General features: G+C 41.0%; 1 protein-coding gene across 1 annotated transcript; it reads left to right on the top strand.

The window, feature by feature from the left end:
• Nucleotides 1-10,178: 10,178 nt before the first annotated feature.
• On the top strand, nt 10,179-16,014 carry RAD51AP2 (RAD51 associated protein 2). Its single transcript, XM_040994131.1, has 3 exons — nt 10,179-13,392; nt 14,847-14,936; nt 15,896-16,014. The coding sequence occupies exons 1-3, from the start codon at nt 10,179-10,181 to the stop codon at nt 16,012-16,014; spliced, it is 3,423 nt and encodes a 1,140-aa protein (XP_040850065.1).
• The last annotated feature ends 924 nt before the right edge of the window (nt 16,015-16,938 follow it).

Below are 16,938 nucleotides of genomic sequence, written 5' to 3'. Positions count from 1 at the left end.
CATCTTACCTATGGAGTCCTGCCCAACAAGGAGGGGTCAGGGAAGGCTTAAAATTCAAAGAATCCGGAAGACCCCTTTGGTGTCTCTCCTTGGAGGCACCCACCTCCTGATTTCTCTCCAGAGATGCTTTCCCTTCCCTCTCCCTTCCCTGCTCACCTGGTCCCTTTGCAAATAAGCTTTTCTGTCTACAACAGATTCTCGGCTTTTTACCTCTATACTAAGCTGAGGAAAGAACCCACTGGGTATTTCTGATAACAGTGATGTTTCACGATAATCTTGTGAAGTAGGTAAGGTTTTTTTGTTTTTGTTTGGTGTTTAGAAAATCAAGCATCTGAAAGCTTTTTTTTTTTTTTTTTTGTAAAGCCCAAACACGTATTTCCCTTTCATCTACAGAAGTATTTAGAACACACAGGACAAAGGCAACAAGACTACATCTATTTTTTTCTTCTCTTCCGGTGTGGGGTCTGTCCATGGCTCCTGCATGGCTGCAGTCCCTCTCTGAGCCCGAGTTACTGCCTCTGCTTCCCTTCTCAGCCACACTTGGCCCCTTCCTGCCCGCTCTCCTTAGCATCCGGCGTAGATGTGCCTGCTTGGCCATTCTGTCAGGTCTCTTTTGCTTCTTCCGCCCGTGTCTCCGCTAGCTCTGTTGGAAAGTTCTCTGAGGTATCCTTGCCTTCGTTTTGGTGCTTGTCATCCTCAGAAAGGAGCCCGCCCTGGCGGCTGCCTCCTGCCTGTCCTGCGGTTTGCCAGGCAGCTCCTCTGCTGGGCAGCTGCACCTGCCACATTGACCACACCCACTTCTGGATCCCAGACCTTTTTCCTGGGATCTTTTCTCTATTTGAGGAAGTCCAGCTTCTAGATTCGCTGATGATCGTTTGAGGATCATCGCTGAGGATCGCCGTCTGGCTGCTGTGATGACTGTGTGAACTTCAGACACCACACTCTCACCCAGGAGGACTCACTATTCATGAGGTGGTGGCTGAATGCTTCCTTGAAAAGCCATCATCACCATCATCAGATCAGTCATCGTCCTGCTCCTCATCCGCGGAGTCTTCCGCAGGCTGAGTGCTCAGCTAAGGCTCCCTTTCTCCAGGTAGAGGGTCTGCCAGCATTCTTCCTCCAGGAGAGCTGCTGTTTGGCCTTTGATCTTGAGGCAAGCCACGCAGATGGGGGAATTGTGATGGGCCTTTATAGACTGTACTCAATCCTTTCTGCTTGTGTTCATTGGAATACTTTTGTTTCTTTTTCTCCACTAGTCTTTTCCATCTCTGGAGACTTTAGGTCAGGGCTGGAAGCCTTAGCTTGGTCTCAGAACTTTCTGCTGAACCTCACATAGGCTGTCAGCAGCTTCTCCACTGGCTCGCAGCCTGTTAGTTGTTGCAGGCAAAACGATAGCATCCTACAAACCCCGGGTGCTGGCCTGCGTGCTGCAGTAGCTGCGGTGGAAGGTGGGGCTTAAGAGGGTCCCTGTGACACTTTGGAAGATTAAGTCCTCAGAAAAGAATCCGAGACAGAGCCCCTTGGATAGTAAGTGAATAGTGCTAATTTGCATTTAAGATAAGCACCAGTTTCCTGGCATTGAAAACTGAATTAAATTCATGGCTTTATTTTTGAGTTCATTTAAAATAATTTCCTTGGGGACCTGTAATATTGTTGCTCATGAAAATCAGATTGGGTACATTGATCATAGCACCATTGCTAGAAATAACACAAATTCTGCTTAAGATTTCCCAGGCTAGCTTAGAGACGCTTTAATGAACCAGAATATTAATAACACTGCAATGTTAAGAAATATTCCTAATTTAGGCTTACACACCTTTCCAATGATTCATATTTTAATAGACTATTTTTCAGAGCAGTTTCAGGCTCATAGCACATGTGTTTTTAGACTCATTAATTATATAGAGACCTTATTAGCTCTATGGGTAAGAGTGTGATATGTTACTAAAAGTTCAAACATGTTGACTGTGGATTGCATGAAAATGAAAAGAGACATCATAGTAAATGTATTGCTTCTTTTATCAATGGCAATTTCCTAATTAAAAGAAAAGATTTATTTATTTAAAAATCAGAATTACAAAGAGAGAGAGACTGAGCTCTTCCATCTGCTGCTTCATTCCATGGATGGCCGCAAGTCAATGCTGCCAGGTTACAGCCAGGAGCCAGGAGCTTCAGCCAGCCCTCCCACATAAGCATCAGGGGCTCAAACACTGGGGTCATCTCCTGATGCTTTTCCCAGATCCTTAGCAGGGAGTAGGATTGTTAAGCGGAGCAACTGGGCCATGATTCAGGGCCCCTGTGGACTGCCTGCATTTCAGCTGTGCCACAGTATTTAAGAGGGATTTTTAAGGGGATGTTCCAAGATCTTTCTGATTCTACAGTGTATAAATGTTACAGAAGTGTAAAATTGGGGTATTATTTCAAGAATTGTTAAATGATGTGATAAGTGACAGCAGAGCTAGACTGAGCTGCACAAACAAACAGATCGGTTAGTTAACTGGAATTTTATTACTCAGTTACAAGTACTAGGTTCATAGTAACATGGAATTATCATTTGTGCTTTACCAAAATGACATATGACATTCACCTCTCATGCTAACCCTCAAAAAGGACGGCTCAAGCTTTCAGGCCCTGCCACTCACATGGGAGAGCTACACTGAGTTTCCGACTTCCCGTTCCAACCAAGCCCAGCCCTAGGTGTTGAGGGCATTTGGGAAGATCTCTGACTTGGTCCTTGTGCCTTTCAATAAAATACAAATAAAAAATAAGTTTAAGTTGTTTGGATCCAGTGGACATGGTCATTTCCAGGAAGCTAAAATTCAGTTTTTGGTCTTTAGGGACTCAACGTACATTTTAAAAATAGCCCTCCCTGGGCTTGGCATAGTAGCCTAGTGGTTAAAGGCCTCACCTTGCACATGCTGGGATTCTGGTTCTAATCCTAGCAGCCCTGCTTCCCATCCAGCACCCTGCTTGTGGCCTGAGAAAGCAGTGAAGGATGGCCCAGGGCCTTGGGATTCTGCACCTGGCTTCGGATTGGCGCAGCTGTGGCTGTTGCAGCCACTTGGGGAGTGAATCAACGGATGAAAGATCTTCCTCTCTGGCTCTCCTCTCTATATATCTGACTTTCCAAAAAATAAATAAAAATAGCCCTCCCTAAACACTGTTAAGTAGATTGAAACTCTTGCTCCTAAAACATTTATCAAAGGGTAAAACATTTATCAGAGATACTCCTTATCCTAAAAGCAGCATGGCCAATTTGTCTGCTTGCTATAGAGGAAGGCATACGATAACCATGCTGTGTGTAGGTCTTCAGGGACTACCGGTATTCATTGGGAGGTCCACGCCTACCTGACAGCTGATAATATAATGTGCAGCATCACTTTGAAACTAATGAGGAAGGCCTTCTCCAGGAAATGAAGGCAGCGCGTCTCTGGTGCTGACAGGTGAGCATGCTTTTTATTTCCTTCTCTGCATATCTCCTTTTAGTCTCTCCTAAAACAAGCAGGATGCTGGTACTTGGGCCTGGAATTTATTCAGATATAATCAATGAGTGGAAAGGTGCCAAGGATGAATCAGATTTGATTTATGACACAATTCTTTCCCTTAAGAGAGAGGAGTCTCCTCTTTAGGGGGTGTGCCCACGCTGCTCTGCTGTGCGTGGGCAGGAGCCTGTCAATCAGAGATGGCTGCTCGGATGCTAGCCTGAGTTGGAGTGTACAGGAGCATGTTGGTAAGGCTGAACAAGGCAAGGACGTTGGCACCAAAGAGCTCCTGGTTTCTCAGCATCTTCAGACCAGCGTGATCCCCAGCATAGCCACAGTGCGGTGTTGTACAGTCCCAGATACCTTGTACGCCCTTCGTGAGGAATTGTATAATGATCAGCGTCTTTCCCTAGGAAGACTCAGACTATGGTGTGTTGCTTAATTTATAATATATATAGTAATATACATAAATATTTGTCACATATAATATTGCATAAGTAGTATTTTCTACTAATCCATTAGGATTTGCACAAATCCCAAGACTATTCAAATTTTATGGTGATATTTCCTTCCCTTCAATTTTCCGTAGTCTTGAGGAGTTACTGTAGGACTTTGGGAATCAGGATTGTAACACCTCAATTTTGGGAGGGACATTCAAATTATAGCATACCTAACAATATTGCGAAGTTACTTAGTAAAGAGCTGTATATTCTACGTTGTATCATTCAAAATTGCCAAGTTCCTGATTTGCAATAGTATCTGATTAATTAATAATACTTCGATGGGTCCTAACAGGCTAATCCTCGGCCTGTGGCACTGACATCCCATATGGGTTCCTGTCCCAGCTGCTCTGTTTTTAATGCTGCTTCCAGCAAAAGGACAGGAAAAGCAACAGAGGACAACCCCGGGCCCCTGTACTCACATGGAAGATCAGGGACGCTCCTGGCTCCTAGCTTCTTTGGATAGGTCCAGCTCTAGCCATAGCAGCTATGCCCAAGCACCCGGATTGCATGTCCAACAGGTACCGGTACTGGTACTTGTTGACTTTTCATTGAGTAAAAACTATGGCTTCCTGAGCAGAGTAAATGACTTTGAATCCTTGGCAATGGGGGCCTTATTCAGGTACATTTATTCAAATCATTAAAATAAACCCTAAGTGATGACAAATGAGTCAGAAAAAAATCAAAATACAAAATTAGCAAAAATTGCCAAGTTAATTATCCTTAAAGGAGAAGTAATAATATTTTTGAAAAGCAGAAAATAGCTATAGGCCAGTAAACATATTTTATTTTGGAAATATCTGGTGACTTATGCGTTCCCTTTTATTAGGTTTATTGAGAAAAAAGCCTGTGTGGTGAATTCTTAAACATGGGACTCTCATGAAAAGAAATGGGGAAAAAAAGAGCAATTTGACGTATTAAATAAAAGTGTGGAAGGGGCTGGGCTAGCTTCTTCTCTAATTCTCTTTAAGGATGACCTAAGGAGCTGTTTTAATTCAGAGTGGTTTAAAAAATGGAAGAACTGCCATTAATATGTTTATAGGACTAGCACAGGCTCTGCTTTCGTGCCTCAGATATAGTAACCTCAAATCCCATAACTGCTACATGACGCAAGTACTGTTGCTATCCTCATCCTCAGTTGAGGAAATTGAAGCAGAGGGTGTTCAAGAGGCAACCCGAGCTCCCATCTAGGGGGCAGTGGAAGTAGGAATCAAATCCAGGCAGTTTGGCTTCCAGAATCTGTGCTTGTTTGCCCCCCGCCCCACCTCCTTCTCGCCATTCCTCTCTTCCATTCAATAGAAAATATAAATAGAGAAGGACAGTAACTTGTCATCAACCCCAGGACACCAGCCCTCCTGTAACAGCAGCTACACTTTGCCTTACATAATTCAAGGGGGAGCATGTTTGGATGTGTTGTTTTCTTCTTAAACTGAATCTGTTTCTATTCTGAAACCATACAAGTATAGGAAACTTAAAATACTCAGCTACTATTTCTGTAGGTGATAAATTTCGTATTCTCCACTTGTAAGTGTATCAAATGAGATGAAAGGAAAGTAATCATAGTTTTAAAAAATGTCCTGACTTCAAACACAGAGTTAATCTACTCATATAACTTTGACAAACCGACTAGCTTACAATAGTTACAATCCTGTATTGAGAACAGATTTACACGGTAATGCAGCTGAAGCATTAAAACATTCACTTTGATGGCGTACTGTGCTGGGAAGGCTTTCAAAAACTCTCACTGGCAGTATTTGCTGGTTTCAGGGAGGCAAATATTTCCATCATGGGTCACTCTGAACTACTCACAGGAAGACAAGAAATTCTGTCAGCTCCAGCTTAAATCATAGGAGCCGGCTCAGCACGCTACAAATTTTATATTAAGAGCTATTGCAAAACAAAAAATGGTCATGAACACTGACTTACATGCCCAGCGCTCTCCTAAATGTTTTTCACAATGTGTTTGATTAAATTCATACATTTGAAGCTAGTTTCTACTTTACAGATTCAGATGAAATCTGTCTCAGAAAGGTAAAAGTTTAAGAAAATTGTAATTTTACACCTTTTTAAAAGATTTTATGTATTTATTTGAAAGGAACAAAGAGAAAGACACACACACACACAGAATTTTCCATGGGACAGTTAGCTCCTCAAATGGCCACCACGGCTGGGGCTGGGCTGAATGGGTCTGGTCAAAACCAGTAGCCAGGTTCTTCTAATCTAACTTCCTGCTGGTGCATCCTGAGGAAGATGATGCTCTGGTGATTGGATTTCTGTCCCTACGGGAGATCCGCTGGAGTTGTAGGCGGGTGGCTTTTGCCCGCTCTAGTCCTAGCTATTGTAGGAACTGGGGCAGTGAACCAACAAATGAAACTCTCTCTGTCTCTGTCTCTTTCATGCAGATGAAAATAAACAAACGTAAAAGAATCACTAATATTCAAAATCATGTTTTAGTTCTAATGACGGCATAACTATTACAGTTTTTAACCTGATTACAAAAGCAAGTCTCCATTTTAACCCATAAAATTAAAGTGAAATGCAAAGCAGAGGGACTTAAAATGCTTCCAAGACACCAAAAATTCCATTTGGATTAGAAATCTATATAAATATAATGTCAATTTATTTTTTTTTCTCACTAACTGAGATACTTACTTAGTGGCAGGCACTGGGTGAATAAAAATGAGTGAATCTTTGTCATGATGAACAGGTTAAGCGAGGATACATAGAAGCAACTCCACATAACTAGATGTTTTCAATGTTCTGAACGTAGAAATAAAATACCACAGGAACACAGATAGCAATTTAAGTCATTCTGGCCAAGGGCCAAACAGAGCAGAGGCTGATGGGACTGTCATATGGAGCTCATTTTCGAGTAGGAACCATGAAGACTGAGTAGGAGTTTTGCAGGTACACAGGAAAATATAGGGGCCAGCCATAAAAAATAAGATAGGTCATGTAGGGCAAATTGTAAGTAAAAGTGAAATTGAAAAAGTTAAGGTAGGACCTTACCAGTTGTAAGGATGTGGCCGAGCACAAGAAAGACTGAGACACTAGGCATCCCAGAGCATGGAGTGGAGTTCCCAGTTGACTCTGATAGGAACTTGAAATGTTCAGCATGGAGTGGATCTGAGGAACTCGACCGCTCTTTCATTCCTTCAAGCCTGAAGTACAGTAAAACGCTGAGCTAAAAAGACCCGGACAGACACTGTTGTTAAAATTGTCTACTATGGCTTAGAGAAGCGAGTGTTTTCAAAGGGTAAGCAAGTGAGGGATGCATTAGCCTGTGACTGAAAGAGTGTAATTGCAGAAAGTAATGAAGAGAAAAAGGAGAAGGGATTGGGGAAGGGAGGGAGAAAATGGGGTTTGGTTATCTCTTTAGAAATAACATGAAACATGTTCTCTTTATATTAGTAAAAACACATTGAAAAGTTTACAGAAAACGAAACTGAAAAAGCTGACATTTGAAATCGGCTTTTTTTTTTTAAAATTATTTATTTATTTTTTATTGCAAAGTCAGATGTACAGAGAGGAAGATCTTTCATCTCATGATTCACTCCCCAAGTGACCGCAACAGCCAGAGCTGTGCCAATCCGAAGCCAGGAGCCAGGAACTTCTTCTAGGTCCCCCGCACAGGTGCAGCATTCCAAGGTCCTAGGCCGTCCTTCACTGCTTTCCCAGGCCACAGGCAGGGCAGCCAGGATTAGAACAGGCGCCCATACGGGATTCCAGTGGGTTCCAAGTGAGTACTTTAGCCACTAGGCCAGTGCATCAGGCCCTGAAATGGGCTTTTAAACATAAGTAAAATTTAAATAAAAATTGTTTACATTCTAGTTATGATTTAAGATAAGGCTTCTTGCTTTTTTCTTTTTTTTTTTTGCATGTAACTGGTCCATTATCACAATAGCATCTGATAAGTCCAGAAAGAAGCATGTTTCAGTTTTTGTAGATATTATTTGAAATGGCATTGACCACCAGAATTTCTATACAAGTAAACTTGAAACAAGAATAACAAAAAACCCTGCTTTTATGATTGCTGCTGTTGCTTTCACGATACAAGAAAAAAAAAATTCGAACATTTCTTTGCACTCAATGATGTCTTAGACACAGTTTTCAAATGGTGGCTGAGTCAGATTTAGTATTTCTTGATTTTACTTGAATTTTGGTCATTAAATGGTGTATGGTTGTTAATAATATCATTACAGGAATCTAAAATATTGAACTCATAGGCAAATTATCAAGATGAACACATCGTTAACATCAAATTATATAAAAAATTATAACACTAGCAGATGAAAAGCTTTCTCCTGGGGCTAGCATTGTGTCACAAAGAACGGAGCTGCCCACCTGTGATGCCTGCAGTCCATATGAATCCTGGCTGCGCCGCCTCAGACCCGGCTCCTATTAACATGTCCGGGAAAGCTGTGGAGGTTGGCCCAAGTGGTTGGGCCCCTGCCACCATGGGGGAGTCATGGACTTCCAGGCCCTTGGCGTTGGACTGGCCCAGCTCCAGTGACTGTGGCCGCTGGGGAGCGAACCAGCAAACGGAAGATCTTTGGATCTCTCGGGATCTCTTTGCCTTACAAACAAACTAATCTTTAAAAAAGGTTTGCTACTGAAAATATGACAAACTTCATAATGCACCTATGATATCCACTTCAGCATACAAGTCTGTCCTCGTGGGCTGGTCACAAGTGCACATTTCATTACAGCAGAATGTAGCTCGTGAAGAGACCACGGATTGAAGGAGCAATGAAACGTAATATATACCTAGGTAGCACTTGGACTGCTCACTGATGTGTGATGATATTGCTGCCATGTACCTGGTGTTGACGGAATGCTTGCTGAATGGCTTTCAACACATCTGAGAAAATACCCCCTGGAGATTTTTCCAGACCCTCGCAACAGTGACTGCCTAGAATTGGAATCATAATATGTTTTGGGGTGTTTACAACACATGTGGCTGCCTAAAGCAATGTTCGTCATATATTGCCACGTACGCTCGCAGGCGCTCTGAAGTCAGGATGCCTCCTGCACGTCATTACAGCTCTTAGGAAAATTCTAGAAACAAACAAAAACCAACTCTGAAATAACTACTCAAAGGAACTGAGGATTTTAATTATTCAACAGTAAGTACACGTTTATTCATATAGAGATTAATATTAAAACCTAATCAATTATATAATAAATGTTCTTTCTCTTTGTAATTATTGAATTGATAAATATCAGCATTGACTAGAAACAATGAGTAAATGATGTTCAAAGCAGAGGAGAAAGAAGAAAGGGTATTTAAACATCTGTCATCACGCACGATCCAGAATTGCGTTGGTTGTGCTTACACTACATGAAGTGGTTCAAATAGCTTGTTTTTATCTTTAAGAAATTCACCCACCACATTTGGGAAGGCAACTTCCAGGCACATACAACAATTAATGTTTTGATCTTCAGTTACCTAGATATTCATTTCAAAGCACATTTAACTGAGATATGCAGATCTGTAAGTACCACTGCCTCGCCTTCCCCCTCAAAACCAAAACTCAGAAAACAAAAACCAAAACCACAGGTTAAGCGGAGATGTGTAACTGGAAATCTGATTTTGGGAGTCGTGTGATGGTTAAAAACTTTTTCACACACAGATGGTTCTCACGCTGACACCACTACCCTATTTTACTGAATAAGTCAGTCGCAAGTGTCGAGAAGCGGCTTCTGAGGGAAATAGAATTTTAGATTTTTTTTTTTTTTTGCTGGACTCTGTGACAACTGTGGAGAAGCCACGTCTGAGGAAAACAGAATCTTAGAATTTTTTAAGTAAAGCCGTTTCCACTCACAAAAGGAAATTCTGATTGCTCTCTCCACTCCCTCCAATAATTGTACGAAAGGAAGAAGACCGACTGGCCACAGTACGACATTCAAAAGAGGCGCTAAAAATAGATAATCTAACGGCTCCCAGAGTTCCAGGCTCTGAGGGAGAGGCAGTGGGCGGGGAGGAGTGGGGGCGGGGCCGGGGCTGGGTGGAGGGAGGGCGGGCGAGGGGCGGGATTAACTCTGGGTCTTGGGCTTAGGCCGGGACAGAGGGGCGGGTTCGGGGCGTGGCCAGGGCGGCACCGCAGAACCTGGGTGGAGCCGGCTCGCGCCGGATAAAAGTCTAACCTGACTGGGACTTCTTGGGACTTCGAACAGATCACCCTCGCTCGCGGTCATGGCTTTTACTCACCACAAGCCGCTGCTTGTCCCTCTCAGGCAAAAGGCCATTTCTTTAGCGCCTCTTGAAGAGTCTCATTTTCAACCACCCAGCAGCAAGAGGCTCAGTCTCGAGGAGTCTGGGGGTGTCTCTGAGGCGGGGTGGCGGCTGCCATGTGTGCCTCGCCTGTCGGATGTGGAGAAAAACTGGGAGCTGTCGCCCAGACCTTTCAAGGGCCTCCTCTTATCAACCAGTGCCATTTTTGACAACTCCGCAGGTTTTTGTGAGGAGAAATCAGTCAGTGGGAAGCAGATACGCCTTCAGGGAAGCACAAACCGGGAAATTCAGAAGAATAGTGGTGGGCAGGCTCTTCCCTCAGGAAGTGCAAGCTGTGGGTTGGGGGCTTCAGGAAGGTTCGAGAGGGAACCCTGTGACCGGGAGGTGGTGGGAGAACGCTTCAAGAGCAAAGCCCAAGTGGAAGTCGGCCACCTTCTGCCTGGCGCCTCCGCCCACCATGCACCGCGTTCGCATGAGGGGACCAAACAGCGATTAGTCCAAGTGGGAGACAGTAAACTAAAAAGCCAGAGTTATCTAAGACTAACAGAAAATCCATTTCTAGATGTTAGCCTTTTAAAGAAAACCAAATCAACATTTTATGAAATCAGGGACGAATGTAGAATTGACAGTGCTATGTCGTCAAATATGAAAGGAAATAACGTTTCATCATCTATACTAAGAATATCAAAATCCCCAAACCAGTCCAGCTCAGAAATTGCTAAACCAAGCTATTTTAGAGATAGCAACACAATGAGAATCCCTAATTTTCCTACCGTTTTAAATAGCAAAATGTCCTTTGTCTATTTAAAGGAAATGGGAGAGAAAAAGAATGACAAATTTGAGGCATATGTTAGGGATTTCATAAACATTTACTGGTCCCAGAATAGACCTGATGTTAAGAAGCAAAAGTTACAAGATGATAGAAAAGTTGTAGATAGGAAATACATTTTCTCTGAGTCTTCTGAAAGTAACCACCAGTCACTCAGCAACCAAAATAATTCTGAGGGAAAAAAAGACTTGATCAGCTTAAACTACTCTAATCACAGAAGTATCAAATGTGACGTAAGAGATTTTAAAAAGAACTTCAGTGTAATACTAGAAAATTTAAATCTGAAAGAAGCACCAACACACGTAGGTGCTTACTTCCTTACCAAGTTGGAGGCAGCTCCAGTCTGGGACTGTCTGATTAGACCTAGTTTGAAAAGAAATAGCAAAAATTGGGGGATTATAAACAACCGCAAAAAACCAGTGAAAACACCTGGGCAAAACTTGAGTTCACAGAACTTATTAAAAATGAATCTTTTAAGCAAGAGAGAGTATTCCAACACAAAAGTCATGAATGTTTGTGAAAAACAATCAAAACCTTTCATGCTAGGAATCCTGGGTGCACAGAGAAGTTTACTGAAAGCTCTTTGGTTAAATGGTAAAGGAGACATTGCTAATATGGCACAGTGGAGATGTTGTATTACACGAAAATACTTTCAGTCAAGCAATGCTTTTGAAAGCATTATCCTAGAAATGCTTAATTTTCATGAAAATATTTCCAGAATTAAAAGAGATAATAGAATTTTGACCTGGTCTAGCATTTTGAAGTGCAAAAAGCAAACTGCTCTTCAAAATCTAAAAGCTAGGGATGCGAAAAGCAAGAGACAGCTGCGCATTTTAAGCGTATATTTACAAACCATTTCAGAATTTTTGAAGATATTAATGAAAACCAATATGCCTTTGATTAAATACTTTGACTATTTAATAGAACTTGAAAATGGTTCTAAATTAGAAAAGGGATGTCTTTTCAAATACAGGCTTTTTTGGAATTATCTTAAAAATGTGATATTGGAAAGGCATGTAGTAGCTCCAGTTAACATTTTAACGTATTCAAGACTATTAGAAGATAATGCAAAACTCGTCATAAAGAAAAGAAAGTTATTTAAAATTGAAAATATTGTTGAAAGATCTATGGAAAAAAACACTAATTCTTTTAGTACAACTAAAAATGCATGTTTTCCAAGTTTTGAAATGTATGAACAGAATTCTCTAGAGGACTTTGATGACAACAAAGTGATTTCTTTGACAAAAGAAATTAGTTATAAGAATGTGAATGTAGATAATTTGGCTCTCTATAGTTCTAGTACAGTTAAAGCACGTATAAAATCAGATTCACAATTTATATGGAACAACCTGGGTTGCGTAAATGAAAAATATTATGACATAAATTTGCACAACCAGGAGTTAGACAGAGAAGGAAAGCAGGAATCAAAAAAAATCAGTAAGTTCAATTCTAAGTGGGCACTGGAAGGTTTTTACAATGTTAATCAAGGGGTTGTGCCAGCAAGCCATGGCACAACATGTGTTGATCAGACCAATGATGCGACTGTAACTCGGGTGCTGATTTTTGGGAAATTGCTAAGTGCAAAAGAGGGAAAAAAATATGATTTAGTTTTAGAGGAGGACGCAAAAGTCAGAGCACAAGATTTAGCAAGTAGTTTACAAGTTCATGAAGATATTCATGTAGAAAAGGAGGAGAAATATAACTTTCCAAATGATGGCATGCTTTCCCTGCAGACCTTTTTATTAAAAGGTGCAAAAATAGAGGAAACCAAATCTGTCCAAAATAATACAATGGACACAAATGAATATGAAAGTATTTTGGAAGAAAGTGACCTAACTAACTCAGATCAGTTTCATCTAAAAAATAACTCCACATTGTCTGGGAATCATCAGTTTGAAACTGACTGCAGCTCGGGGAACAAGGAATGCTTTCAGGACTGGCCTGCTCCCTGTTTATCTACAGAATCGCTGACGATGGCGAAGGATTTGGACATGAAGAGTAAATTTGATTTAGTTCTTAAAGAACTTCATATGTTTCATGAAATTAGTAGGGAAAATGAAGCTCTAAGCTCTGTTGAAACAAACAGGGGACAAGGAAGTTACTTTGGAGAAAGTAATGATGCAGATATACAGATAAATATGACAGAAGACTTGAAAATGGCGACCATCAACAAGACGTGCACGTCTTCGCTCTGTGATGCCGTAGCGGGTCTTAAAGTACATAAACGACACCAGAGTTCATTTAAATGGAAAACGGAACTGGATGAGGCAGAACAGGAAGTCCCTGATGGGCATTCCTGTCCTGGCTCCTTGGAGGAAGGATTCCTCTGCTCTACTTCTGAGAAAGGTGTGACATTCATTTTTAAAGTGTTCTTTACTTTTCTTTTACTGCTTAGTTCTTGTGTACCCCAAATGCATACATACAGAAACACACACACACACATATGTATTTGGCAAAGAAGAAGATAAAGTATAAAGCCATGTTCATATTTTGTTATTTGGAGATTTATTTTAATTTATCTAAAAGGCTGAATTAAAGAGAGTGAAAGATAGAGTGAGACATCCTGTCTGCTGGTTCATTCCCCACTTTGCAATGGCCAGGGCTGTGCGATTCCGACGGCTGAAGCCTGGAGCTGCTTTTCGTCTCCCACAGGGCAACAGGGGTCCAGGCACTTGAGCCATCTGGGACTGCCTTTCTAGGCACAGTAGCAGGGAGCTGGATCAGAATTAGTGCAGCTGTCTCATGTCTATTTTCATTTTAGTATTTAGCAGTTTCTAGTGTTGAAGCATAATTTTGCTGAACTTGGCAGATTTTAGGGTAGTCTAAACTGGGTTATGACTCTAACAAGGCATATGTCAACAGTTGAGGTGCAGAACAGTTTTAGGAGGGGTGTGCAGAGAAATCTTCAATACCCTAGTGAGGAGTAACTAATCCTTGTGTCCTCCTAGTAAGGCATGTGTGAGTCCATGCTAACCGTTTCTGTCTGGTTCTAAGCTTTCCTTGTTGTTCTCTGCCTAGCTATTCTAACGTGTGTGTGTGTGTGTGTGTGTGTGTGTGTGTGTGTGTGTTGCGGGGGGGTGGTGGGAAGAATTTGTGCAGCTGGGTTTCTGATTGGTATCTATACTGGCATCTCAGGTGGTGGCTTGGTTTGCTGTGCTACAACACAAACCCCTAAAACCATGTTTATCTATGTGTATTTTTTCTAATAAAAGTCTATTCAAGTGTTAAAATGTACTGAAGTTGAAGTAATCAAGCTATTTTAAAATATATATATATTTTGCTTGAGTTACAGAGAGAGAGAGATATCTTCCATCTGCTAGCTCCAAATCAAGTTATTATTTAATTTATTTTTATTGGGCAGTCAGCTATACAGAGAGGAGGAGAGACAGAGAGGAAGATCTTCCGTCCATGTTCACTCCCCAAGTGACCACAATGGCCGGAGCTGAGCAGATCTGAAACCAGGAGCTAGGAACCTCCCACGCAGGTGCAGGGTCCCAGGGTTTTGGGCTTAGACTTCCCAGGTCACAAGCAGGGTGCTGGATGGGAAGCGAGACTGCCAGGACTAGAACCAGTGCCCACAAGGGATCCTGGCGCATGTGAGGCGAGCATCCTAGCCACCAGGCTATCGTGCTGGGCCCCGAATCAAACAATTTTTTAAGTTGGGTTCTAATGCAGTCCTACTTCATTTCTCTAAATATTATGAGCTAAATGAAAGACATCATTTCTAAAAACATAATTTGGTAGCAGTGTTGCTATTTTCATATGAAGACTGCTTTTTGCTGTAACAACTAAATTTTTAGTTTCAGATTGTGAAAGAATTGCATCTGAAGGACCTGCCTTTTTTCCTGATGAATGTAGCGAAGAAAAGCTGAATTGTTCTTCCAGGGGAGGTAAGATTTTCCATTATTTTCTGGAGTGTCTTCCAAGGCCTTATAGTAGTACTCTTTTGTTTTTCTTGTGATGAAAATATACATAGGTTAGCAGAAGTAGCATTTTATTACTTTTGTAAGAAATGCATTGTTATTTATGCGAAAAGCAGAGAACAAAAAGAGCTCTTCCGGCTGTCTGCTGGTTTTCTCATTTGTCTGCATGGCGGAGCTGTGGCCGGCTGAGGCAGGGACCCGGAACTTGCGGTCTCTGACGTGGGTGGCAAAGGCCTGAGTACCTGAGCCGTCACCCGCCTCCTGGATGTGCATTTGGAGCATGCATGACTCAAAGTGGAGGCTAGCCTTGGACTCAGGCACTCAGCTAGGGAATGTGGCATCCTAAACAAGATGGCTTAACCATGATGCCAACCTCGAAATTTAGAACTTAAGACAAACACAGAAGTGGCAGGTGTTTGGCCAAATGATCAAGATGCCGCTCGCCATGTCTGTATCTCCCGTTGGAACTCCTGGGTTGGAGTTCTGGCTATGCTCCCAGTTTCGGCTTTATATTAGAAATTTAACCGTCATTAACAAAAGGTCACAGTTCTTAAGCTTCAATTAGAATAAAGTGAAGTGGCATTTTAAATTATTATATCAAGAAGGCTTTAAAATTTGTTTAGTTTTTGCTAATGTTAAGTCAGACTGTCTAACCGGAATGTTGGTTTTTATTTAGTTGTTAATTTATGTTGGACAAGAGTCTTAATTTTTCTGTACTTAGGTTTCTGTATTTTAAAACTTGGGATAGGAATAAACAAAATCATACAGTAAAAGTGCTTCGAACAATGCCTGACATGACGAGTTACTGCTCAGCAAGTGCTTAGCAACTATTTCTGGTGTCATGATTAGAAGTAAGTAAAGAGCAAGCATGAAATTATTGATAATATTTATTCCTTCATTTCACTTTTATTATCTTGTATTTCTAGATAGTCGTTTTTCCCATGGCATTTCAAGAGTAAAACCTCTTCTGACGTGCAGCCGACCGATCCGGATTGGCTTGTCAAGAAAAGCCAGACTCAAACGTCTGCATCCCTACCTGCAATAGATGTGCTAAGAGACCCTAAAAGAAAAAGTTAGACTCCTGTATTTCAAACATTGTACAACGTCTAACATGTTTTACTTGTTTATTTGGGCAGATACTTCCTTTCCGCTTGGAGGTTTGGGGTTTCTTTATTATAAAATGTGGAGAGGCTATTTTATGTGTGTGTGTGTGTAAACTATTTTGTTACCTTTGAAAGTTACAAATATAGTTTGATCAAAATTTATTTCATATCTTTGTCAAACTAATGTTTAAGATTATTATGCTACTGTAGTTCAATGATCTGAGATTATTTTAAAATTTACCGAGCATTAGTGAAATGGTCATCTTTCCATTTGATTTTGCTTAAACCTCAACAATATTCCGTTGATTTGGGGTCCTTTTTACTTTTTGCTTGTTAAAATCTTTGTTTAGTGCAGCACTAAGCATTTGAGTGTTATGTGGATTATAAATATGCTATCTCAAAGACTATAGAAGAAAGAAAAAAACCATTAAATAAAAAAGTGTCTAAGAAAACAGTTATTAAATATTGTATTGATGTTTTCATGCCATAAGAACAAGGTAAACATTAAAATCTTTTCCTAATCTTGGGAAAAAGTTGACATTATCTTCGATAGTAATTGCTGATGATTCTCTATGTGTGAAGATTGATAACTTTTATGGTTTTCTCAAATGATCTGTGAATAATAAAAAGGTAATGAAGCATTTTTTAAAACCCACCTCCTCTAATCTCCTGGTGAAGAAAATTGTGTCAGAAAGAGGGAGGCTAAGATTTTTTTTCTCTCTTTTTTTCTTTAAAAAAATTCTGTTTAAATTCTAGTATTTCTTACAAATGTGAGGTTGTTATAGACCCACGTGGACTTCTGATTCCAGTAAGATGGGGAGGCTAATTGGGGGAAGGTGGTTGGGATAAATGTTACAGTTTTCATT

The sequence above is a fragment of the Ochotona curzoniae genome, unplaced genomic scaffold, assembly GCF_017591425.1.
Source record: "Ochotona curzoniae isolate NIBS_2020 unplaced genomic scaffold, NIBS_Ocur_1.0 contig_883, whole genome shotgun sequence".
NCBI classification, from domain to species: domain Eukaryota; kingdom Metazoa; phylum Chordata; class Mammalia; order Lagomorpha; family Ochotonidae; genus Ochotona; species Ochotona curzoniae.
This window is presented reverse-complemented; position numbering and strand designations above follow the sequence as displayed.

Excerpts from the sequence above, each read along its gene's own strand:
- RAD51AP2 (XM_040994131.1), top strand. The coding sequence starts at position 10,179 with ATGGCTTTTACTCACCACAAGCCGCTGCTTGTCCCTCTCAGGCAAAAG. Across the intron at positions 13,393-14,846 it reads CTGCTCTACTTCTGAGAAAG|TTTCAGATTGTGAAAGAATT; the intron begins GTGTGACATTCA and ends CTAAATTTTTAG. Across the intron at positions 14,937-15,895 it reads GAATTGTTCTTCCAGGGGAG|ATAGTCGTTTTTCCCATGGC; the intron begins GTAAGATTTTCC and ends TTGTATTTCTAG.